We start from the raw sequence: 26,340 nt of genomic DNA, 5'->3' as shown, positions 1-26,340 counted from the left end.
TGATAATGGAAATGTGGTTGTTTATGTAGTTTTTAAGGTTGTGTTTAATGCAGGAAAATGGAGGAATAATGGAGGTGTCTCTCCAGCATTTGAGAAAGGTAAGGTCTGACCTCTTCATTATAATTTTTACCCTATATCGTTCTAGTGCACGAACTTCTTGTGATTTCTCCCTTCCGTATAGGTTGAAAATAATAGATTTTAGACTTCTGCGATCTACATTTTGTGTGGTTATGTCTTCCGGATTCATCGCATTTTACTATTTTGTGTATCGACGTTTCGAACCATCCTCCATGGTTCATCATCAGGATTTGATATGTGAAGAAGTCAAAGAATTATGTTGAATAAATAAAGGATATGGTAGGGATGGTAGTGTAAAGAGTCGACATGTTTGACAATGCAAATGTGGTTTTTTCTGTAGTTTTTAAGGTTGTGTTTAATGTAGGAAAATGGAGGAATAATGTAGGCGTCTCTACAACGTTTGAGAAAGGTAAGGTCTGACTTCTTCATTGCAATTTTTAACTTGTATCGTTCTAGTGCACGAACTTCTTCTGATTTCTCCCTTTTGTATAGGTTGAAAATAATAGATTTGAGACTTCTGTGATCTACACTTTGTGTGGTTATGTCTTCCGGATTCATCGCATTTTACTGTTTTGTGTATCGACATTTCGAACCATCCTCCATGGTTCATCATCAAGATTAGATATGTGAAGAAGTGAGAGAATGATGTGTAATAAATAAAGGATATGGTAGGGATGGTAGTGTAAAGAGTCGACATGTTTGATAATGGAAATGTGGTTGTTTCTGTAGTTTTTAAGGTTGTGTTTAATGGAGGCAAATGGAGGAATAATGGAGCCGTCTCTGCAGCATTTGAGAAAGGTAAGGTCTGACTTCTTCATTGCAATTTTTACCCTGTATCGTTCTAGTGCATGAACTTCTTGTGATTTATCCCTTCCGTATAGGTTGAAAATAATAGATTTGAGACTTCTGCGATCTGCATTTTGTGTGGTTATGTCTTTCAGAATCATCATATTTTATTGTTTTGTGTATCGACGTTTCGAACCATCCTCCATGGTTCATCATCAGGATTAGATATGTGAAGAAGTCAGAGAATGATGGGTAATAAATAAAGGATATGGTAGGGATGGTAGTGTAAAGAGCCTATAGGTTTGATAATGGAAATGTGGTTGTTTCTGTAGTTTTTAAGGTTGTGCTTAATTCAGGCAAATGGAGGAATAATGGAGGTGTCTTTGAAACGTTTGAGAAAGCTAAGGTGTGACTTCTTCATTGCAACTTTTACCTTGTATTGTTCTAGCGCACTAACTTCTTGTGATTTCTCCCTTCCGCATAGGTTGAAAATAGTAGATTTGAGACTTCTGCGATCTGCATTTTGTGTGGTTATGTCTTCCAGATTCATCACATTTTACTATTTTGTGTATCGACGTTTTGAACCATCCTCCGTGGTTCATCATCAAGATTATATATGTGAAAAAGTCAGAGAATGATGTGTGATAAATAAAGGATATGGTAGGGATGGTAGTGTAAAGAGCCGGCAGGTTTGATAATGGAAATGTGATTGTTTCTATAGTTTTTAAGGTTGTGTTTAATGTATGAAAATGGAGGAATACTGGAGGCATCTATACAACGTTTGAGAAAGGTAAGGTATGACATCTTCATTTCAATTTTTACCCTGTATCATTCTAGCGCACGAACTTCTTGTGATTTCTCCCTTCTATATAGGTTGAAAATAATAGATTTGAGACTTCTGCAATCTGCACTTTGTGTGGTTATGTCTTTCAGATTCATCGCATTTTTCTATTTTGTGTATCGACGTTTCAAACCATCCTCCGTGGTTCATCATCAGGATTAGATATGTGAAGAAGTCATTGAATGATGTGTAATAAATAAAGGATATGGTAGGGATGATAGTGTAAAGAGCTGATAGGTTTTATAATGGAAATGTGGTTGTTTCTATAGCTTTTAAGGTTGCGTTTAATGCAGGCAAATGGAGGAATAATGGAGGCGTCTCTGCAGAATTTGAGAAAGGTGAAGTCTGACTTCTTCATTGCAATTTTTACCTAGTCATTACAGGCTTACTGATTTCTGCTGGTGGAGTTTCTTTAGCATTAGGGTTAATGACTGTATCTTGATTTTCCATTCCAAAACCACATAAAAAAAAATTGAAGAAAATTCTTTGTTGATCCTTTTGAGTTCATGTAAAAATATCAGTTTAATTAGACCATGATGAAAAGGGGAGGTTTCATATCCTTGAGATTTCATTTCCACTTTATCTGCCATCTTAGCTATACTTAGATATAGGAAGAAAGGAAAATCTAAAGAAATCATACCAGTAAAATGCAACATGAGTTTAAAATGATATAAATATACTTTATGATATCTTCCCTCACAGGTAAAATACCTTTGAATTTTGAAAAGCAAGTTGGCATAGATGACTTTGATGTAGTTCCTTGGAATTTCCTTGGTTAAGTCTTTTTCTACAAACTCTGGCTTCAGAAATACTTTACATGGTTCCATGTCAAATCTGAAGTTTTTGAACCATCTATCTTGGCCCCTAGGAATCTCTGTCACCAAAGCTATGATCTCAAGAGTATGTCCAATTTTTGTGTTTGAGCTAGTGAAATGTAGGGAAAACTCCTTTGTCACCTGATAAAATTTCCAACATCTTGTTTTCTTGAAGGCTTCCATTACTAATTTATTTCTGGTTAAGACCTCGGTGCTTTTAGGCTCTGTTCTTAAACAATGACCAGACCTATGGATTTTCCTCTCTTCTGTCATCTTTGCCTCTAAATTCCTATAACAAATCAGCCTCACTTGAATTTCTGTTTATCAGCCTCGCTTGCTTATGGTCGTTAGCCTCACTTGGTAATGGTAATCAGCCTTGCTTGAATTATAGATGAGAGAAGCTTTGGTAAGAGATTACCATAAGCTTATCATTCAAAAATGGTTTGTTTGAGTGTTTGCATGCAAACTGCAATAAGAAACCAACCAGCCCTTTCGAATTTGAAATTACCTATCATGATGACCCCTACATTTGAAATGATGGATTTGGATGGTTGCATGCTTAAGAACTGACTCCTAGCTGACACCTAATAATGAAAAATTAACGGAATTTGAACAAATTGATGTTTTGACAAGACTTCCTATGAATCCATGCTTTCGTAGCATGCTTAGTGTATTTTCAAGGAAAAGTGCTATGAAAAGAGCAACATTTTCACAGCACAAAACAAACCTTTTACACTGTCTATGCTACGAAAACGTGGTTTCAGGGCTAATTCCAAAAAAATTTCAAAATTGTTTAAGATACGAGTTCTAAACAGAATGTGAGACTTCTAAGACATGGAATAAGGTTGTTAAACTTTATTTGCATATGAAAATGAGACTTTTGAGACTCTTAACCCATCACCCACCCATTAAAACATAAAATGACTTAACACCTATCTAGGACCAATGACTAGGAACAATGTAAACTGTTCAGGTTTAGAAAAAAAAATACTTTTATGGTGATAACAATGGGTACAAGATGCATAGTGCAACATAGTGCACACAGTAGTAGTGATGGGTACAAGATGCATAATGCACACAGTAGCAACAATGGGTACAGGATGTATGATGCAGCATGGTGCAACTCAGTGATGTTGGACATAGTGATGGTGCAGCATGGTGTAGCTCAGTGATGTTGGACATAGTGATGGTGCAGCATGGTGTAGCTTAGTGATGGTAGACATAGTGATGGTGCAACATGGTGTAGCTTAGTGATGCTTTACATAGTGATGGTGCATCATGGTGCAGCTCAGTGATGTTGAACATAGTGATGGTGCAACATAGTGTAGCTTAGTGATGCTAGACATGGTATGATGGGGCAACACAGTGATAGGCTCAACATGGTGATGGAGTCACCTTGGAGAATCAGTTGAAGAAGCATGTCTTCAACTGAGTCCAACTACCTCATGTACCATATTCTTAGAGATGATCTCTGCTCTTATTTAGATAAGTTAAAGTGTTGAATTTTGTTGAGGAAACTAAGACTTTTACTGTTGAGGCTCCTAACCAAAATGCCTATTGGCAAGGGCACTCTTAGGTGTTTGTATTCAATCTTGATCTGCTTCTGTTTCATATATTAATGGTATTTTTCCTTACCACAAAAAATTGTCTATTTTACTACTACAATCCTTTTTGTGTTCTATTTATTTTATGTTAAATATCTTAAACTAATGACATCTACAATCATCAAATATTGTATTCTAACCTTGATTCATAATGAAAATCATAGAAACAAAGACATGAATTAAAAGTTAGCTGACATGGACAAAATGCCACATTGTCATGTATCCTGTGGAAAGATACCAAGAACTTACATTAGGAAACCCTAACCACCAGCGACACGTTATCTTTATGGAAAAAAGGGTATCAGAGAAGATGGGTCGAGGTGGAATTCATGCATTCAAGTTCAGGTGAAGGAAGAGGTGCAATCTAGCTGGATGTTATAGTGATTCTGAGGGTGCCATCAATAGTCGGCCACTATCTCATGACCATGTAATGACTCTACTTGCCAAGTGATTCATCAAACATGTAATTTATTTTTCTTTCCATTTGATGTTTGGGTGCTAAGATTGTGCAGACAAAGCGCTTAATATATTGAAGCTCGTTCAATGAACTTGCACAACCAATATCATTGAGATCAAAACTCTGACATGAAATCACGGTGATAAAACATAAAATGGAGTGGATTAAGCTTGGGCAGACGAAGAGCATAATATAATGAAGCTTGTTCAATGAACTTGCACAACTGATATCATTGAGATCATGTTAGGGTCCAACCCTAACCCCCTTATTTATGTAATAGGGTCGAGTCATAGTTATAGTTAGTTAAAGAGTCAATAAAGGCCATATAAATAATTGTAAGTGGTTGAACCACATTTAAAGAAGGGACCAAAGTTAGTTGCAAATGGGCCATGGTATTTGTTATCACTGTAAAACTTCCTTAAAAAGTTTGGACAACTTACATGGTTTCTCAATTCTTGTATCAGTCATGGTCAAGTCATTTTTATGTTTTAAAGTCTAAGTCATAGGGTTAGAGTCTCATGTCCATCTTCAAATAAAGTTTGATAGCCTCATTCCATGTCCTAGAAGCCTCACCATGTGTTTAGAAGACATATCTCACATAATTGCGGATAAATTTTGAAACTAGCTACGAATCCACATTTTCGTAGCGCAGACAGTGTAAAAATCCTGTTTTGCGCTACGAAATCAGTGTTTTCGCAGCGCGCTGCGAAATCCCTGTAGCAGCCTGTTTCAGCAGAAAAAATTGTTTTACTAGGTAACTTCCAGAAGCTTTCCAGAGCAGTTGAGAACTCAATTTTGCAAACTGAAAGAGGCTTTTCTTCCTAACATGTTGAATTACAAAAACCTCTTTTATTTTCTTCAATTCCATTCTGAGGTGGGAGAAATGTGTGGTTAAACTTGCGCTACGAAACTGCTGTAGCTGCCTATTTTGCTGTAGCTGCCTATTTTGATGTAGTTAACCAATTTTGAGGGACAAAAGGGAAACCTTTTTTGAAAGGGATTTTCTGAAGAATGATCATTTTCACAATTCAAGCATCCAGCAAGGGAAAAACGGGCAAAGGAAAAGCATATATGAACCATAAGCCATTTGTTATAAAAGTGATCACAGCTACTATTGTTCATCATACTTCAAGCAACGTTGAAGAGGTTTTATTTTCACAGGGGTGCATGAACAAGGTCTACAACACATGAAGAACATGGCACTTCAATACATTTTTGTGTAATCAAAGAAGATCCTTGTGGAGACCAAAAGCAAAAAAGGAGAGACATTTTTGAACTCCAAACTTTATGAGTCAACTTATCAGTCAAACTGTCTTCTTGTTTTTACCAGTCAACTTATCAGTCAAACTGTCTTCTTGTTTTTACCAGTCAACTTCTAGACGATATTCTGAGCAGTTGAAAACTTATCTCTGAAAAGTGAAAGAGGTTTTAATTCCTAAGATACTAAAGTGAAAAAACCTCTTCCACGTTCTTCAAATTGATTATGAGCTGGGAGAAAAGGGTGACCAAAGTTGCGCTACGAAACTGCTGTAGGTGCAGTTTTTCATCTCCTGTTTGACAACTGATTTTCAAAGACTTATTCTGGGCAGCTGGAGTAGTGTTTCAAAATCCAAAAGAGGTTTTTTTTCAGCATGGATTGTTTCACAAAAAAATCCTTCAGTTTTTCCAAATACATTTTTTACGAGAAGTTATGACCTCTGTCCCAAGCCCTATTTTTCAGCCAGAACAGAGCAAGGAATAGTTACCTATTTGACATGTGTTTTGCAAGGACAAATTCTGAACCGCTGGAGGAATGTTGTAAAAAACCAGGAGAGGTTTTTGTTCTAGACAACATGGGCTACAAAAACCTCCTTCATTTTTGTAAAATGTCTCATGGATGAAGAGATAAAGGCTCTGTCCCACGTGCCATTTTCAGGGATCCTAAACCTAAAAACAAGGAAACATGTTCCCTAATTTCTAGGGTTTGTCATCAACAGTTGGGTGACCACGTGGGAGGCTTCATCAAATTCTACTTCATGGAGTGTTAGGTGTCAAATAATGCTTCAAATGTCTAGATAAGGTTGTTTTAGTCATAATAAGGAGTTACACTCCTAGTTGTATTAGGCCTCTAGGACTACTAGTTAGGTGTCAAATACATTTAATGGTTTGTTTTATGGTTAGAATAGGTGTCACTGATGGAAAATTCGAATTCTCTTGATGAGGGATGATGGAATCCTAATTGTAAATGCTTTATATAGAGCAAGAGGTCGAATTGGCAAAGGGTTGGAGACTTTTTGGCTCAACTGCTGCTCTATGTGCAGACTGTGTATATTTTCAACCTAATGCAGAATTTCTACTTAGACAACTCAAGATTCATGAAGAGTTCTTGTATGTTCTTGTTTTGATGGCATCTTCCAATACTTAAATTGTAGTGAGGTTTACTTATGATACTCAGAATTCATCAATGATGCTCTGACTTCCTTCATAGATAAACTAACTGTGTTTCACTGTTTTATATTTGCATTTCTGCACTTGAACTCTATAATACCTTGACTTCCATGCTAGGTAGAATGTTTTGGCTTCACTACTCAAGATTCAAAGAGGGTTTTTAATGTCCTATTGTCTCATGGCTTTCCTCTTTCACTTACTTGCAGTGGTATGAATACATGTTACTTAGAACTCATCAATGATGCTCTAACTTCCTTCATGTATTTATAAACTGTGTTTCCTTGCATTGTATCTTTGTTTTGTTGATGTATAAAAACTCTCTATGCCCTGACTTCATGTTAAGATGATCTTGCTGTGGTACTAAACATACTTTGACTCGATAGCCCAATGGTAGCCAACCTTCATCTTTCAACCTATAAACATAGACAACCACAAACCATAGAGTTAGCCATCTATCTTATTCTTTAATCAAAATCTTTAACCCTTTGAGAGAGCCCTCTCAGGCTGAGGAGGCTAAGCCTCAGCCAAAAGTTTGGTTTGAAATAGTTACTCAAAGTCTTCCTGATCAACAGCCTATCAGGGGCATGATTTTGTGATAACATTTTGGTGCGTCTGCCGGGAGCCTGAAGATTACTCATTCCCGAAATTATGAAGCTGAACTTCTGAAGGTAGCAGGAGCTCAGAAGACTTTTTGAGGCTGCAAAACTACCTTGGCGACTCCACACATCGAATAAGAAATTGGAAGGTGACTCCACTGCTAGAAGATCAGTAGCTTGATGAAGTTACAAGATGAGTTCCACTGCAAGAATGAATGCCAGGTATGCTCCAATGAATCGGTCTCATATCCCTGGTTTTCCAAATCCTATGCCAAAAGTTGATTGGTTAGAGGATCTTCCGATATTCAAAGATGAAAGGAAAGACAATGCTGCTCTTCATTTGGTTAGGTTTCATATGCATGTACGCAATCTTAAGGTTCAGTTTCCTAAGGATTGTCTCATGAGGATTTTTATGACCACTTTAGAAGGAAAAGCATGGTCTTGGTATAAAAGTTTGGGAAATGGTTCATTATATTCTCTTGCTGATTTCCATGATGTGTTCTATGACATGTATAAAGAGTGTCATCCCTCCTTATTGTTGCTCAAAGATTGTTGTAGACATTCTTTAAGTCTTGTTCAGTACTTGGAGGATTGTTATGATGATGATGAGTTTATGGATGAAGAAATTTTAGAGGCTCTTCATAACAATGCATTTCAACACCAAGAATAAAGTATAACATCTCATGAAACGCAGCATGAAGATCAGCAGGGGTTTATTTGTGAAAACCATGTTTCATCCTTTGATATGAATGAAAAGATGCAGCAGATTTGTCAGTCTTTTGATCATAAAGAATATGAAATTGATTGCAAACACCAAGAAGAAGTACTGGAAGATATTTTTTATAATCCTCAGGCAAAAGAAAAGGTTGTTCATTTTTGTGATTCCTTGTAGCAGCTTACATCAAAGAATGATCACAATAGTGATGAAAATTACATTTTCTATGGGAATCATGCAGAAAGGCAGTTGGATAGCACATCAAAGGAATTTTGTGTGGCTAAGGATCAGTTGTCTAAAGAGATAGAATGTTATGATGATTATCAAAATAACCATGTTTTCTTTGACCCTATAAATGAATACATGGCAAAGTTTTGCACATCAGTATTTCAATTTCATTTGCATTATGAAGATCATATACATTATAGGTTGATTTGGTCATCTCACTACCATGGTTATTTTGAGGTTGAATGCAGTCAAGAGCCTCCAATATCAGAGAAGACATTTGATTGGCTTTATTGGAAATATCATGTTGCTTGAGCTACAAGTGGAGATTGCAGCTGATAGGGTAGGTAGGTAGGAAAATGCAAATAAGCTCAAGGTTGAATGAGCATCTGTTTCAGTAGGTGCAGTTGGAATTCTTCATTCAAAAATAATTAAAGGCTTGAGGAGAAAATTGGGCAGAATTTCAAAGTTTTCTTCTAAAGGATGGATAGCGGCACTCGAGCTACAGGTTCTTAATGTACCACAAGGGCACACTATCCCTAGTGGAGCCACTGTTATCACTGTAAAACTTCCTTAAAAAGTTTGGACAACTTACATGGTTTCTCAATTCTTGTATCAATCATGGTCAAGTCATGGTCAAGTCATTTTTATGTTTTAAAGTCTAAGTCATAGGGTTAGAGTCTCATGTCCATCTTCAAATAAAGTTTGATAGCCTCATTCCATGTCCTAGAAGTCTCACCATGTGTTTAGAAGACATATCTCACATAATTGTGGATAAATTTTGAAACTAGCTAAGAATCCACGTTTTCGTAGTGCAGACAGTGTAAAAATCCTGTTTTGCGCTACGAAATCAGTGTTTTCGCAGCGCGCTGCGAAACCCCTGTAGCAGCCTGTTTCAGCAGAAAAAACTGTTTTACTAGGTAACTTCCAGAAGCTTTCCAGAGCAGTTGAGATCTTAATTTTGTAAACTGAAAGAGGCTTTTCTTCCTAACATGTTGAATTACAAAAACCTCTTTTACTTTCTTCAATTCCATTCTGAGGTGGGAGAAATGTGTGGTTAAACTTGCGCTACGAAACTGCTGTAGCTGCCTATTTTGCTGTAGCTGCCTATTTTGATGTAGTTAACCAATTTTGAGGGACAAAAGGGAAACCTTTTTTGAAAGGGATTTTCTGAAGAATGATCATTTTCACAATGCAAGCATCCAGCAAGGGAAAAATGGGCAAAGGAAAAGCATATATGAACCATAAGCCATTTGTTATAAAAGTGATCACAGCTACTATTGTTCATCATACTTCAGGCAGCGTTGAAGAGGTTTTATTTTCATAGGGGTGCATGAACAAGGTCTACAGCACATGAAGAACATGGCACTTCAATACATTTGTGTGTAATCAAAGAAGATCCTTGTGGAGACCAAAAGCAAAAAAGGAGAGTCATTTTTGAAATCCAAACTTTATCAGTCAACTTATCAGTCAAATTGTCTTCGTATTTTTACCAGTCAACTTCTGGACGATTTTCTGAGTAGTTTAAAACTTATCTCTGAAACGTGAAAGAGGTTTTCATTCCTAAGATACTAAAGTGCAAAAACCTCTTCCACTTTCTTCAAATTGATTATGATCTGGGAGAAAATGGTGACCAAAGTTGCGCTACGAAACTGTTGTAGGTGCAGTTTTTCATCTCCTGTTTGACAATTGTTTTTCAAAGACTTATTCTGGGAAGCTGGAGTAGTGTTTCAAAAATCCAAAAGAGGTTTTTGTTCAGCATGGATTGTTTCACAACAACCTCCTTCAGGTTTTCCAAATACAGTTTTTACGAGAAGGTATGACCTCTGTCCCAAGACCTATTTTTCAGCCAGAACAGAGCAAGGAATAGTTACCTGTTTGACATGTGTTTTTCAAGGACAGATTCTGAACAGCTTGAGGAATGTTTTAAAAAACAAGGAGAGGTTTTTGTTCCAGACAATATGGGCTACAAAAACCTCCTTCAGTTTCGTAAAATGTGTCATGGATGAAGAGATAAAGGCTCTGTCCCACGTGCCATTTTCAGGGATCCTAAACCTAAAAACAAGGAAACATGTTCCCTAATTTCTAGGGTTTGTCATCAACAGTTGGGTGACCACGTGGGAGGCTTCATCAAATTCGACTTAATGGAGTGTTAGGTGTCAAAGAATGCTTCAAATGTCTAGATAAGGTTGTTTTAGTCATAATAAGGAGTTACACTCCTAGTTGTATTAGGTCTCTAGGACTACTAGTTAGGTGTCAAATACATTTAATGGTTTGTTTTATGGTTAGAATAGGTGTCACTGATGGCAAATTCGAATTCTCTTGAGGAGGGATGATGAAATCCTAATTGTAAATGCTTTATATAGAGTAAGAGGTCGAATTGGCAAAGGGTTGGAGACTTTTTGGCTCAATTGCTGCTCTATGTGCAGACTGTGTATATTTTCAACCTAATGCAGAATTTTTACTTAGACAACTCAAGATTCATGAAGAGTTCTTGTATGTTCTTGTTTTGATGGCATCTTCCAATACTTACATTGCAGTGAGGTTTACTTATGATACTCAGAATTCATCAATGATGCTCTGACTTCCTTCATAGATAAACTAACTGTGTTTCACTGTTTTATATTTGCATTTCTGCACTTGAACTCTATAATGCCTTGACTTCCATGCTAGGTAGAATGTTTTGGCTTCACTACTCAGGATTGAAAGAGGGTTTTTAATGTCCTATTGTCTCATGGCTTTCCTCTTTCACTTACTTGCAGTGGTATGTATACATGTTACTTAGAACTCATCAATGATGCTCTAACTTCCTTCATGTATTTATAAACTGTGTTTCCTTGCATTGTATCTTTGTTTTGTTGATGTATAAAAACTCTCTATGCCCTGACTTCATGTTAAGCTGATCTTGCTGTGGTACTAAACATACTTTGACTCCATAGCCCAATGGTAGCCAACCTTCATATTTCAACTTATAAACATATACAACCACAAACCATAGAGTTAGCCATCTATCTTATTCTTTAATCAAAATCTTTAACCCTTTGAGAGAGCCCTCTCAGGCTGAGGAGGCTAAGCCTCAGCCAAAATTTTGGTTTGAAATAGTTACTCAAAGTCTTCCTTATCAGCAGCCTATCAGGGGCATGATTTTGTGATAACAGTATTAATAAGAACCATGGTACTGACCCATGGTATTGCATGTATGAATCCTATATAAGGGATATAGACTTCCCATTGAGGAGCGCCATGTCTTATTTTGCAATCGAGCCTTGCTCTATTGGAGGTTGCCCCTCGAAGAGGCAAGTGAACATTGCTTTCCTTTTTGAATAATAAAATACATGCTGTTATTTCTCATCTGTTCTGTGTTCTGGGTTGTATTTATCACAAATTTACTTTTCTGGCATCTTCTCGCAGGTCAAGGGCATAACAAGTGGTATCAGGGCATTTTCTAGGGCTGGTGGGATCTCCTTTTTAGCAGAAATATTTTTTGGCTAGAGATGTGTTTTGGCGTCTTTAAACCACATGATCTGTCATTGAGCGCATAAGCCTATGGATTTGGGGAGGCATGCACGCAGGAAATAAAAGAGGTGGTCACGCTTGTTGGAATCCCTTGTAACCCCTGTGGGTACCCCTTCGAGTAGTAGCACATTAGACATAACTGTGCACGGAATATCTTCCACATACCCTTTGAGTATATCGAAAGCCCCCTTGGCTCACCTGAAACCTTGCCGTAGACAAACCGTCGACCGTCTTGCTGCTACAGTATATCGAGAACAACACTCGGGGAGATTGCGTAGGCGTAGGATAGGGTAGTCGGGTAGTACGACTAAGGGTACGGTTGATCCTCCTTAGTTAGTGCCCTGAAAGATTGGGCCGAGTACTACTGTTGGACCCTTATGTATATTGCGATCTGTAGCACCTGACACTCTTTGAGACCATAGTTCCCTTGTCTCTCTACAGATCACCCATCATCTTCTTTTCCAAATCAGATCTAGCAGGTGGGGTTTTTTTGTAGCCGCAACAATCAAATCCGCCATTCAAATCTAGCAGCGGGGGTTCGACCGTTGCCACATTCCTACTCACACTTTGCAGTTGAGTGTTTCACAAACAGATCTCACTATTTGTGCAGGGAGGCTTTTGGCTCCTATACCCTGGGGTGATTCTTGTAGGACATTGGTCAGGATTAAATTTTTTGAGAATTGGCTATTGTAGTATTCCTAAGTGAGAAGTAAACTCCTTTCAGAAAAAAAAACGAGTTTTAGCCCCTCCCGAGACGCTTATAGGAGACTTAGCCCATAAGAATCAGGACAATGGGTTGAGGAAGGTGGTACCATTCACTTGTAAGCTTCAAATTTTTGGGTTGTCCCAAATTTTTTCATAGTGACGATAAGTGAACCAGATCTGTGCATGGTAGAATCCAGAGCTCAAGCTATGGCCAATGAGAAGATGGACACCCTTGAAAAAAAGTTGGAGGAGTTAACGAGGTAGATCCAGAATTTAAATGACACAGTCACAAAGGGCAAGTCGGTGTTACAATCAGAGGCATATGCTTTTAATGAAGACCATGAGGGAAAATCTAGCCATTCTCTTCACTCCCATGGAAACCACCAACATTCCCACCCTCAACCACCCAAGATGGACATGTACAAATTGATGGCTCTCATCTGGCCATATGCTATCACAAATGGACCAATATTTCACATTGAATCACATCAGAGATGATGAGACTAAGCTAAGTGTGGGAAGCCTTTATTTGGACCAAGAAAGATGGAAATGGTGGTAGTGGCATCAAAAGTGTTATGCAAGGCCAAGTACTTGCTAGATATTTGTTGTGGGGAAAAATGCCTATGCAGGACGATCCTATCCACCTAAGGCATGACAGTACCTTAGCAACAAACGAATACAGCTACTTCGGTTTCTTCCTTTATGAAATGTGAAAGAGAGGAGATTGGTAGACTTATCGTTATCTTCCGGTTGTCCCTCGATCTAAATCCTCTCCTCTTTGGGTGTCCACAGCTACTTTCCTCCTCGCTTGCTCAAGAGAACATCTACTTGATTCCCACGAGATCACAAGAGAACAACTACCTGTGACAAGAGAACAACTACTTGCAACAAGAGAAGGACACAACACAAAGGAAAATATACATATTCATAAATGATTCAGGATTAGAAGTAAATCAAATATACTAATGCAAATCATACAAAATACACCAGCATATAGGAAAGAACCAATAAGCTTTATTGATTGATAACAAGGTTCAGGAAGAGATACAACCCATAGGGCTCCAACCCAGCATCTCCTTCCCAGCAGAATGGAATTCTTTCTTCAGCCCATTTCAAAGCATAAACACCCAATGATCCAACCACAAACCAACAGCAATTATTTGCAATCACCACATTCCAGCCTCCCTAATCTCATGTAGGAGAGATCTATATATAGGGATATTGGAGAGAGGATGAGTTAGCTTGAGGCTGGTATGAAGTTGACTAGTGTCCTCTCCCTCTCTCAGTTCTTGAGTCCACTTGGAGGTTCTTTCTTCCACTTGGAGATTTGGAACCTCTTACTCATCACCAGTCGAATTCCTTGATCCAAGTATCATTTTGGAAGCTTCCTGGGCATTGACACATTGAGAAATGAGCCTGCCACTTGTCCAGTTACGCTCAGCGCAGGTAGCCTTTGTTGCAGTTGACATTCAACGCAGGTAGACAGTGGAGACATTGACATTCAGCGCAGATGCTCAGTGGAGCAGTTGACATGATCCATAATTGGCCTGTTTTTGAGTGTTTTCAGGTGGAGAACTTCAGTGAATTGCTGTGGTTTGCTGGCCTTGTTCCTCTAGGGGTAGGAACAACATGTTTAGGGACTTTGGATCCCTTGATTATTTAAATTTCATGCTCAGTGATGCAAGGCACAAAGATGTCTATAACAGTTGCCCCCTAAAGTATGAGGCCGTTTATCGGGTGAAATGCTTTATCCAGGAGAGTCCGAAGTTCATCCATTTGCTGGGAGGAGACCTGTAATAAGATACAATACAATACATTATGATTCATACTGATTTCATGATCTAGCTGAGACGGGCATTCCCATGCTCAGATTTATAAATACATTTTGGTACATAGAACAGACGATCGTCTGATGGTAGACTGATAATTCTAGCGAAACTATCATCCTTTGAGTAGGATGATCATCTGTTGCAATGATGTACATTTCAAATGTCTTTATTTTTCCTGAATATATATCGCAGCCCGGATGGATGAAACTAGATCCGGGGTCTTCAAACTCGTTTGATCTTCACTCTAAGTACAAGTCGATCCATGTGAGAATTGCGCTGAAGTCGAACATGGAAAGACATCGCTTGATTACCGGTCAATGATGTAAACCGTTAACAAGTGTGAGAGGAATCACCAATAATGATAATGACCCTCAAGGTACTGCAGTACAATTCACGTGGTGTGAATAAAGGACTTGGCGTCGAACACCACGCAAAATCTTCTGGTTGAAGGTCATTGAGGTATACCTGTCACCGGAAGTGAGAAACTTGCCATTGAGGCATGTAAGCTTCAAAGTACTGAAGGGGTTGTTCCTAAATCAACTTCTTGGATAATGAGCTGATGTCGACAAGAAGCGATCCGTCAAAGGAGGGCCTTGATGAATCCCACATCAGTGACACGGAACGGAGCTAATGATTGTAATGGAGGTGAAAACGATCTGTGACATATGATTCAGGGTGGCGGTCATGAATGAATGAAGGATAATATATGGCAGTGGATGGGACCCAGTTGACTCTTTCTCAACGACTTCTCTTGAACATATGGCGACATTGATGTGATGGATTGGTAGCATTACCCCAAGTATGGATGGTATGGCAAGACCATGGTGATTGACCGGTGAATGAAACAACCCAACCCGATGTGGTACGTAGGAAAAGTGTCATGTTCAAGAGCGACCTGCTACCATCAAAGTTTTCTTGATTTTTTCCCAATTTTTCCCCAGTCATTTCTGACCATTACCTCTTTATTTTTGTCAAGCTTGAGGAGGATAACATATGCTTGTTCTATAACTTTCCCTTCGGGCAAGCCCATCGCTATGTTTTAACGAGCCTAGTGATAGTGAAACTCGTTCTCGTCTAAAGACAAGTTTGTCGCTATTTAGTGATTTTTAACGAGTCTAACGACAAGGAAAACTCGGCCCTTTTCATTTTTAGAGAGTATGAAAAGGTACATAAAGTTAACTCCAAAATTCCTTTTTCGTCATCTAATCCCTTAAGTCTGAAAAAGTATAAAACAATACAGAAGGGATGAGTTTTCGGTATTTTTAACGAGCCGAACAAAACAAGCGCTCGATCTTTTTGTGCAATAATCCCTTAGGTCCAAAAAGATTAAAATCTAGAGGAGGGATAGCTCTTCCGGTCGTTTAACGAGCTGGAAGGCCATAACTCGGCAATCTTTTCACATTTTACGAGTCAATTGAAAAGAGCTTAAAGAAGACTCGTCTTTCGAGGAACGAGTGATGAACAGGGTTAGCAGCTGATTCCAGGTACAGGTTGGAATTTTCCAATCACGACAGTGTCACAAGGATGGCTAGGTGAAATCACTCTTTGCAGCTGTTCCTCAAAATGGGTAAACAATCAAATGGAGGTAAACGATCGGCCAAATGAATGGTGGAGGTGACTGTACACAAACACGACCAAGGCTTTTATGGTTGATCAGGTTACATACTCAATGGTTATTTATCGGGATGGGTTCATTTTTTAACGAGCTTGAATGCACCAAAACACTGCTCAATCTTATGTTTATTTTTTAACGAGCATGAACTATGTGCTAAAACTGCTCGGATCTCGCTTTTCTATTTTTTAACGAGCATAAATTCTGCGGTAAAACTACTCGATTATACCAGTCATATGATAAGAGTGTCTCATTGGAGATTGCTATTTTTTATGGAGCTTCATCCCCTTACGCTTTACTCCACATCCTTTCTTTATGCAAGTTCGGAAACGACTAATCCTACGGGTTTAAAGGGTTAGAGGTCCTAAAGATTTAAAAAAATAATTAGTCGCCCCTTGCAAGCACTCCAAAAGGTTTGTATGCCCCTCGGCATAAGACAGAATTTCAAGGTTACCTCTACTTCTCTTCCGCCAAAACTTTCGTTTTACCGAGAGAGGCTTACCTCTTTCAGGTTACCCAAAGATTGTCTCGTTAATCTTTCAAACAAAAAACTTCCTCAGCAATGTCTACCGAAATAAACAAAGGTGAGTGACGCAATCCCGCCACCTCACATAACTTTCAAAAAATAATCTTATTCCAGAAAAACCCCTCTTCCTCTACGGACGGGGTACGGACTAGTCATATTCTCCCGCGGAAACCTACCTTATACCCAAAGTTCTCCTGCCGAAGCAGACTAGGACGCATGCCCCCTGGGTTCCAGTCATATCCTCCCGGATTACTCGCGCTCATCAGGAGGACGGACCGTGGGTTGAGACACTTCTTTCGTGAACAGACCATTTAGGGATGGTATACGACTATTTGCGATGTGTGATCCGGGAAACGAAAGTTGGTCCATGAGCTTGACCATTCTTCCTTCATGCGGAAAACACATTACTCTAAAGAGTGAGGAGACTATGGCTCCCATGCAATATATATAGTCTTGTCCAAGGAGTAGGTTATAATCCAAGGGTCCTTGAACGACCATCACGTTCATTTGAACGGTCTTCCCTTTCAATGTTATTGGCACATTGGGGAGGATCCAAAGGGCGACTGGTTCCCTTATCAAAGCCTGATAGATTTATCATCTCAGGCAAAAGCGCAGGCGAACCAAGCGCTTTCCAAGCAATAGAGGAAAGGATACTCACAGATGCCCCTTGATCAATAACTGTACCAGCCATTACCATTCTGTATATTTTCACAATAATTCTGAATGGTATGCTAGCTGGCAAGCGGGGTCTGCCTAGTTGGTTCCAGTCAAAGGACACAAGCAGGTTGCTTGGTGGTGGGACCGAGTAAACGGCTGGATAGAACTCTGATGAACTTCCTTCCCGCGATAAAGGAATGGTGGAATTTCCCCCTTGATCATCAGAGTCAGTGCTGATGAAGAGAATTTGGACGGTGTCGTCTTTATTCTCCTTTGTGATGGTGTCATTCGAAGATAGAGCCTCTGAAGGAAAAACTGGGTCAACTGTCGTTTCAACCTTTAGACTTTCATCAGGTATGGATTCAGACGGTTCATCTTCAATGACAGGTGCTTCGGCTGACCACCTGGGCGGGTCAACCGGATTCTCAACTAGCGAGGGACTTGACAAGAGTTTTTGATATCTAGGAGGAAGATTCGCTCGTAATATCGGGCGATCTTCCAGAACTCTTTTCGCCTCGTCTAAGAAGGGACAATGGTGGATGGCGTGATTGCCTTCACACAGTCTACAGGGAAATTTAGCTTTCCCGCTCTATCGTGGAGCTTCACTCCCACTAGTTGACGGTGAGTAGTCGACATGGCTATCAGAGGTCGATGCTACCGAATTGTGCAAACGGGGGGACCAGTCTCTTAGTATCTGGGGGATACAGGGACAATCTCTATGGAAGTGGTCTCCCTTGCATATGACGCATGGTGATTTAGGCCTTACGAGTGCTATGTGTGGATTTTGTTAGATGACGCTTGTTTGCCCCCAGTCGCCTTAGGCTCCTTCTGCTTTTTTTCTTTCTTCTTCTTCTCCTTCTTCTCATTAGGAACTCGGTTCTTCGACCGACCAGTTCCGTCAAGCGAAGAGGAAGGAGGAGAGGAAGATGAAGTAGAAGGCTGGTGGGCAACTCTTATCTGATCTAACTGTTGACTCGACTGTTCAGGGAATGGTGGTATTCTGAACGACATTGGTTGAAAAGAGCCAAACTGGTAGGCCAATTGTCAGTCCTGAAAGCGACAATGTAGCCATGTGGGGCGCACCAACATCTCCCCAAGAGGAGAAGGGACTAGGATTTCCACCAAGGGGAACTCCTTGGTTAGTGTGCTCCATCTTTTCAACCTAAAGATCAACGCGGGAATAAGGGTGATTGTTCCGTTTAAAATAAATGTTTAACGACGCTTTTAGACACAACTTTCTTTTTCACTTTTAAAGAGTCGAGAAAAAGCTAAAGATGACTCTAGTCTCCTTCGATGTTTTAACGAGCCCGAAGTGAAAAATGCTCCAATGGAATTTTTCTGTTATAGAGTCTGAAAAAGGCCAAAAGAAACTGCTCTGGAGATCTAGGCAGAGGGTGTGCCAAACTTTTCGCAAAACCACAGAATACTTTTTACGGTACGGGTGGTCGATCTTCATGAATGTTGTGTTCACTGCATTGCGATCAGTAGGGTGGCCGACACGGCTTCCTAAGGATAAATGATATATGCCTATAGGGGTCTCCCAATATATACACGACGGTACGTGGGAGCACAAGTCCTTATTAGCGCTATCGTCCCTTAGGAGGAATCACCCACCTTCCCCAAGATCGACAGTTACTAGGTTTAACGACGCCGGAACACGTCTCTACCTAGACCTCTATGTTGTGCGTTATGTTGCAAAGCGTTGTTAGGTTCATTCAGTTTATTTTAAGTTGATCTTTTTAAAGTTTGTCTTTCAGGATCACCACGAGATGTATGGTACAATTCCTAAATGCAGTCTAAGATGATAAGCAAGCTTTATAATCTTTCAACTTTGAAAATCCTAGCTACTAAGGGAAAAGAGAGTGACTATCTTTTCTCAAAGAGAAATCAACACACTCTAATGCACTCTTCCTAAATCACACATGCAAACTTATCAAAATGCAAATGCACAATGCAGGTGTTTGTTTTCCACTTTCTTAGTATAAATTCCTACAAAGAAAGCTTTTTGTACAACTTTGAATTTGCTTTTAAATGACTGAAAAATAAACAAGTTTACTTTTTCCAAAATCAACAAGGGTAGAAGAGATTACAATCACTTTGTGATTTTTCGAAAGAAATACTTGTTTCGACACTTAAAAGTGACAAATTCAAACCGATAAGCAAAAGAAAATGATAATCAAACTGTAAACAACCAATGAACTCTCTCCTAAGATCACAATCAATCAATCAATCAGATCTGAATCAAGGCTACAGGATGACTATTTCACTTATGCAAAGGAAAATTGTAAATGACGCCACAAACACATAAAAACACTTACAGTCTTTTTGTACAAAAATTAGGAGGAATTCAAGCAAAGAAAAGGGGTTATCAGACTGGTACCTATGCTAGTTAAAGGCTGCAAAAACAGAGATCAAAACAGGGCAAAAGACAACAAGGAACCCCAGTTGCACAAGGCCACACTGGTTCAGCGCAAGTCTAACACTGTTAGTTTGACATTCAGCGCAGGTAGCCTTCACGGGACCTGCGTTGAAATGCAGACTTCCTTCACAGTGTCTGCGCTGAAAGGAGAAACTCTCGTTTCTCTTGGATTTCGGGTCATAAAATGCTCAAAAATCAACTGTTTTAGGCCAAATCAGAAACACAAGCAAGGTATAAACAGAGGGATGCTTTGAGAGGGTACTAAAGACTATCACAAAGGATCATCAAGTCATTTGTGAGTCCATTGTTGAGATCATAGACAAAAACCCAGTGAAGTATCAAAGCAACATCATTCTACTTTGCAAAGCAGTTCGATTGTTGTCGTTGAGTATATGAAGTAAACAATGATGTAAACACAAACAAAATGACTAAAAAAAATGTCCCCAGCGGAGTCGCCAATTTGTTGTGGGGAAAAATGCCTATGCAGGACGATCCTATCCACCTAAGGCGCGACAGTACCTTAGCAACAAACGAATACAGCTACTTCGGTTTCTTCCTTTATGAAATGTGAAAGAGAGGAGATTGGTAGACTTACCGTTATCTTCTGGTTGTCCCTCGATCTAAATCCTCTCCTCTTTGGGTGTCCACAGCTACTTTCCTCCTCGCTTTCTCAAGAGAACAGCTACTTGATTCCCACGAGATCACAAGAGAACAACTACCTGTGACAAGAGAACAACTACTTGCAACAAGAGAAGGACACAACACAAAGGCAATATACATATTCATAAATGTTTCAGGATTTAAAGTAAATCAAATATACTAATGCAAATCATACAAAATACACCAGTATATAGGAAAGAACCAAGAAGCTTTATTGATTGATAACAAGGTTCAGGAAGAGATACAACCCATAGGGCTCCAACCCAGCATCTCCTTCCCAGCAGAATGGAATTCCTTCTTCAGCGCCTTTCAAAGCATAAACACCCAATGATCCAACCACAAACCAACAACAATTCTTTGCAATCACCACATTCCAGCCTCCCTGATCTCATGTAGGAGAGATCTATATATAGGGATATTGGAGAGAGGATGAGTCAGCTTGAGGCTGGTATGAAGCTGACTAGTGTCCTCTCCCTCTCTCAGTTCTTGAGTCCACTTGGAGGTTCTTGCTTCCACTTGGAGATTTGGAACCTCTTACTCATCACCAATCGAATTCCCTGATCCAAGTGTCATTTTGGAAGCTTCCTGGGCATTGACACATTGAGAAATGAGCTTGCCACTTGTCCAGTTACGCTCAGCGCAGGTAGCCTTTGTTGCAGTTGACATTCAACGCAGGTAGACAGTGGATCAGTTGACATTCAGCGCAGATGCTCAGTGGAGCAGTTGACATGATCCAGAATTGGCCTGTTTTTGAGTGTTTTCAGGTGGAGAACTTCAGTGAATTGCTGTGGTTTGCTGGCCTTGTTCCTCTAGGGGTAGGAACAACATGTTTAGGGACTTTGGATCCCTTGATTATTGACATTTCATGCTTAGTGATGCAAGGCACAAAAATGTCTATAACAATATTCTCAAAATCCCTTTCTGATCGCTTTGAACATGAATCTAATTTTTTAGGTCGACTTACTAAGCTCAGATAGATAGGCATAGTACAAGACTATATTACAACCTTTGAAGCATTAGCATTTTGCACAGGAGGTCTAGCAGATGAATTCTACTTGGAATGTTTTATCAGTGGTCTCAAAGACACCATACAAGCCCACGTCCATATGCACTACCCATCCACATGGTTGGCAGCTTGCACGACGGCTCGTGAAGTGGAACGTGAATTAGCGGCCCAGTTGCCTCGTCAAAATTTCACAGCTAAGGGATGCCCCACCCAGACTTCAAGCACTACCCAAACACTTAAGGTTCAAAAGTTATCACTAGCAGAATGGCAGAAACAAGAAAGAAAGGATTGTGCTACTACTGTGATGACAAATACTCCCCGGGGCATAAATGCAAGGAACCCATATTATTTCAAATTGATGCTACTGAGGAAGCCCCACCCTTTGAGGGACCAGAGGAGGATGATGAGTACAACCAACAAGACAATGAGCTCCCAGCTACACCAGAAGAACTAATTATCTCACTCCATGCTTTGGCAGGCATTTCTTCTCCCCAAACTCTCAAAATCAGAGGTTTTGTTAAACATCGCCCTATAGTAGTCTTGATTGATAGTGGTAGCACGCATAACTTTATCCATCAAAGAGTTGCAGAAGCAGTGCATTGTTTTGTGAGAGTAGTCTCTAATTTCCAGGTCCATATTGCTAATGGGGGGACAATGAAATGTGACAACTACTGTGAAAATGTCAAACTTCATATGGGAGATTACCACCTAAAGACCCACATGTTTTCCATCAACATGGGTGGGTGTGCCATTGTCTTGGGGGTTGAATGGTTCCACACACTCGGCCCAATAACAATGGATTTCTAGGGGTTATATATGAGCTTTAAGCAGAATGACCACACGCATACCCTCCGCGGACTCTAGGCAGGTGCTCCTTCTATTATCAGCGCACATCAGATGGAAAAGTTATTAAAAAAGGGCCACCATGGAGTTATCGGCCAATTTAATGCCATCCAGACCTTCAAGCCCACTTCTCTTCATATTCATCCTGAGATGCAACAGGTCTTAAACAAACATTTGTAGGTCTTTGACAAACCTCATGAGCTTCCACCCTCGAGAGGGGAACATGATCATAGCATTACTATGGTCCTAGGGGCACAACCACCAAATGTGCGTCCATATGGATACCCTTTCGCCCAAAATAATGAAATTGAAAAAATCATCAAGGAACTCCTGGAAGCTGATGTCATTCATCCTTGCATTAGTCCTTATTCATCACTTATGGTCATGGTGCTCAAGAAAGATGGGGAGTGGCGTATGTGTCCAGACTTCAGGGCCCTCAATAAGTTGATGATCAAAGATAAATTTCCCATCCGGATTGTTGATGATTTGCTGGATGAACTAAATGGGGCTCAATTCTTTACTAAGCTAGACCTTCACTCAAGGCTATCACAAAATTCGCATGAAAGAAGTAGACATTCCAAAGACTGCTTTCCAAACTCATGAAGGCCATTATGAATTCCTGGTAATGCCATTTGGTCTCTGTAATGCCCCATCCACTTTTCAGAGCCTCATGAATCACCTTCTCAAACCATATCTCAAAAAATTTGTCCTTGTTTTCTTTGATGACATCCTCATCTACAGCCTCACCTGGGAAAAACATCTTTAGCATGTAGACCTACTCTTGCAACTGCTCCGGAAGCATAAATTATTTGTCAAATTGTCCAATTGATCGTTTGGCATGAAAGAAGTCGAGTATTTGGGCCACATTGTGGGGTGTGAAGGTGTGAGGATGGATCCCAAAAAGATCCATGCGATGTAGGATTCGCCCCAACCAAAGACCTTGAAGAGTTTGAGAGGATTTTTGGGTCTTACTGGCTACTGTTGCAAATTTGTCCACAATTATGGTCACATTGCTAGACCCCTCACTCACCTTCTCAAGAAAAATTGATTCCTTTGGAATGATGAAGCGCAACAGACATTTATAGCTCTCAAACATGCCATGTGTTCCACTCCTGTATTGGCATTACTCGACTTCGCCAAATATTTTGTGATTGAATGTGATGCTTTAGGTACGGGTATTGGGGCTGTCTTAATGTAGGAAGATCGACCCTTGGCCTTCACTAGCGAACAACTAAGTGGGACAAATTTAGGACAATCTACTTATGAGAAGGAGATGATGACCATCATACATGTAGTGGATACTTGGTGACCATACTTATTGGGGCAACGTTTCCAAATCTACACAGACCATCAAAGCCTTAAATATTTTTTGGAGCAACGCCTATCCTTGCCACAACAAAATAAATGGCTAGCCAAAATGTTGGGATATGATTATGAGATAATTTACAAGAAAGGGCGCGAAAATATCGTAGCGGATGCTTTATCATGCTAATTTGACGAGGAAAGCACCCTGCTAGAAATCTCTCTTTCCATTCTAGAGTGGATTGAAGAGGCTTGCAAGGAATGGTTTTCACATCCTTCACTCTCCGAACTCATTAATAAATTGCAGGAAGATCCAAATTACACAGCGGGATACTCTTGGTAGGATGAGATTCTTTGCTACAATGACAAAGTAGTGATATCACCAACATCCACCCTCAAAAGTCGCATTTGTGCAAAGTTGCACTCATCTCCCACTATAGGCCATCCAAGCTTTCAAAATACTTATGCTCGCACTCGGTGTTCATTCTTTTGGACAGACATGAAAAAGGACATTCTTACTTTTGTAGCTAAATCTGATGTGTGTTAGTGCCTGTTATCACTGAAAATGCTGTAGTTAAATTTATTTTTAGCCTGGCTTAAAGAGTGGGTGTTTTCGCAGCGCCTGAATTCTTTTCAGCAGTTTCGCAGCGCTACCTGTTTGAGTGGTTTCGTAGCGTGCTACGAAACTGGGGATTTGTTTGAGTTTTCAGTGAAGGTCCAAATCCTAGCATGCTTATCGTACAGAGTTCTACTTCCCTCCAGGAATGTTGATGAGAGCAGTGGCAGTATGTTCAAGGAGACACCTTATGATGATGCAGCTATTGTAGGATTGCCATCAAATACATTAAGGGAGTTATCTCTGAATTCTGGCTCATGGGTGATTGTGAAAGATGTACATACTAATGTGGGAGACTTGCAGGAGATTTTGTGTTGAATCCTCTAGACAAAGAACCTATTAAATTTTATAAGTCATAGAGTGTTTGATATTTGGGATTGTCTTTTCACAATCTGTAACTTCTTTCACAAAGCAGGGCGCCACAATGGATTGAAAGATTTGAAAAATATTTATGATAAAGTTCATGTTCCCGTTTGTTGGGTATTGGTGTTCAAAGTTGGATTAGGTAATAAAGGGGCTGCGCTTGCAAATAGCATTTCCAATTGGCTAAATGTGGCACTTCTATCAATTTATGTTAAATTTTCCCCTGCATGCAAGAAGACATGGACATTTTTCTCAAGGGAAGCTTTATATGACATTACAAACTTTCTTAAGCTTGCTATTCCATCTGCAGTAATGCGTTGCTTGGAATACTGGTCTTTTGAAATGCTTGTTCTCTTCTCCGGTTTGTTGCCTAAGCCTGAACTTGAGATATCAGTTCTCTCCATCTGTCTTAGCACTGATGCAGTTGCATATATGATCCCCTTTGGCGTGGGTGCTGCTGTAAGTACACGAGTTTCCAATGAACTAGGAGCTGGACGCTCACGCACTGCACAGTTATCAGTGTGTGTCGGGGTTTGTATAGCAGTCATTGAGGCTCTTATGATAGGATATATTTTATTCTCTATCAGAAATGTATGGGGCTATGCTTATAGCAATGAAGTAGAGGTAGTTGAATTCATTTCAACCATGATGCCACTGCTTGTACCCTCAACATTTATGGATGTCATCCAAGGTGTTCTATCAGGTATTGCTAGAGGATGTGGATGGCAAACGTTGGGTGCCTATGCAAATCTTGGGGCATACTATGTGGTTGGCATGCCTATAGCTGTCATTTTGGCCTTTGCACTGCATGCTGGCGGCAGGGGACCTTCGGCATTTGAGCACCTGTTCTGTTGCTAAGAACATTGCGCTAACAAAGGAAAATCTTATCAAAAATTTATCACTGCTGCACAGAAAAGGATATATGGGAGCACCCAAAAGAAGTTGATCAGGTTTTGGTTAAATATGAGCGCCTTCAAAAATTTCGCATTCATACTCCAAGGTATGCACTTGTGAACAGAGATTACCCCTATTAAGAGTTGAACTACTTTGTGGAGCAAGGGATTTTTTTCAAAACCATGCATAGCGAATTATCAAGCCTTTTGTGGAAAAAACCAGTTCATGGAGATGATCACAGTGTCTATGGTTTAGTGGCCAATATTCTGGCTTATCATATGTTTTCGAGCCTCTTACACTATTATGGAGGATTGAACCCGCGTTATCAAAGGCAAACAGAGCGAAAAGTTGTAGAAGGACAATGGGATTTCCAAGAGCTAAGGCCGCTGCATCACTTGTATCATTTTTTCCGACAATATCCGTATGGAGGAGGCGAAGGCAGATATGAAGAATGCAGTTCTGAAAGTGTTCATGTCGAAGGTCGAGGAAGCTAAAAGCCAGAACCTTATCAATATGAAGGTTGAATCAATTTTGGAAGATTTGTCTTCGGGATTATTAGAGTCTATGAAGAGACACGTCTTTTGGTCCCGTGGCAAATTCATGGAATAGCTTAATGTATGGGCGCAAGTGTTTGATGAAAGAGACGTAGCTCATTGTCATCGTGGCCTAGCTTCACAAGAACTCTTTTTCTACGCAAACAGGTGGCAGAGGAGGTTGATAGTCACTGTTGTTATAATGAGACATCTGGCAATTCTGTTTCCAGGAATTCGTTCACTTGAAATAAAGACTCTCATTGGAAATATATGCGCTATATATCTATTTGAAGCTACGCAACAAGCTGTGATATG

General features: G+C 39.8%; 1 protein-coding gene across 1 annotated transcript; it reads left to right on the top strand.

The window, feature by feature from the left end:
* Window positions 1-384: 384 nt before the first annotated feature.
* On the top strand, window positions 385-25,456 carry LOC149256133 (protein DETOXIFICATION 16-like). The gene is made up of 6 exons (XM_089455245.1): window positions 385-487; window positions 808-876; window positions 1,197-1,270; window positions 1,586-1,654; window positions 1,983-2,043; window positions 24,732-25,456. Exons 1-6 carry the CDS (start codon window positions 385-387, stop codon window positions 25,454-25,456), a joined length of 1,101 nt encoding a protein of 366 aa, XP_089311371.1.
* Window positions 25,457-26,340: the final 884 nt, after the last annotated feature.

This window comes from Pinus tabuliformis, chromosome 7 (assembly GCF_031772625.1).
Source record: "Pinus tabuliformis cultivar Carrire ecotype Pingquan chromosome 7, CPIR1, whole genome shotgun sequence".
Taxonomy (NCBI): Eukaryota; Viridiplantae; Streptophyta; class Pinopsida; order Pinales; family Pinaceae; genus Pinus; species Pinus tabuliformis.
Note: the sequence above shows the minus strand (reverse complement) of the source record. Positions and strands in the feature narration are given on the sequence as shown.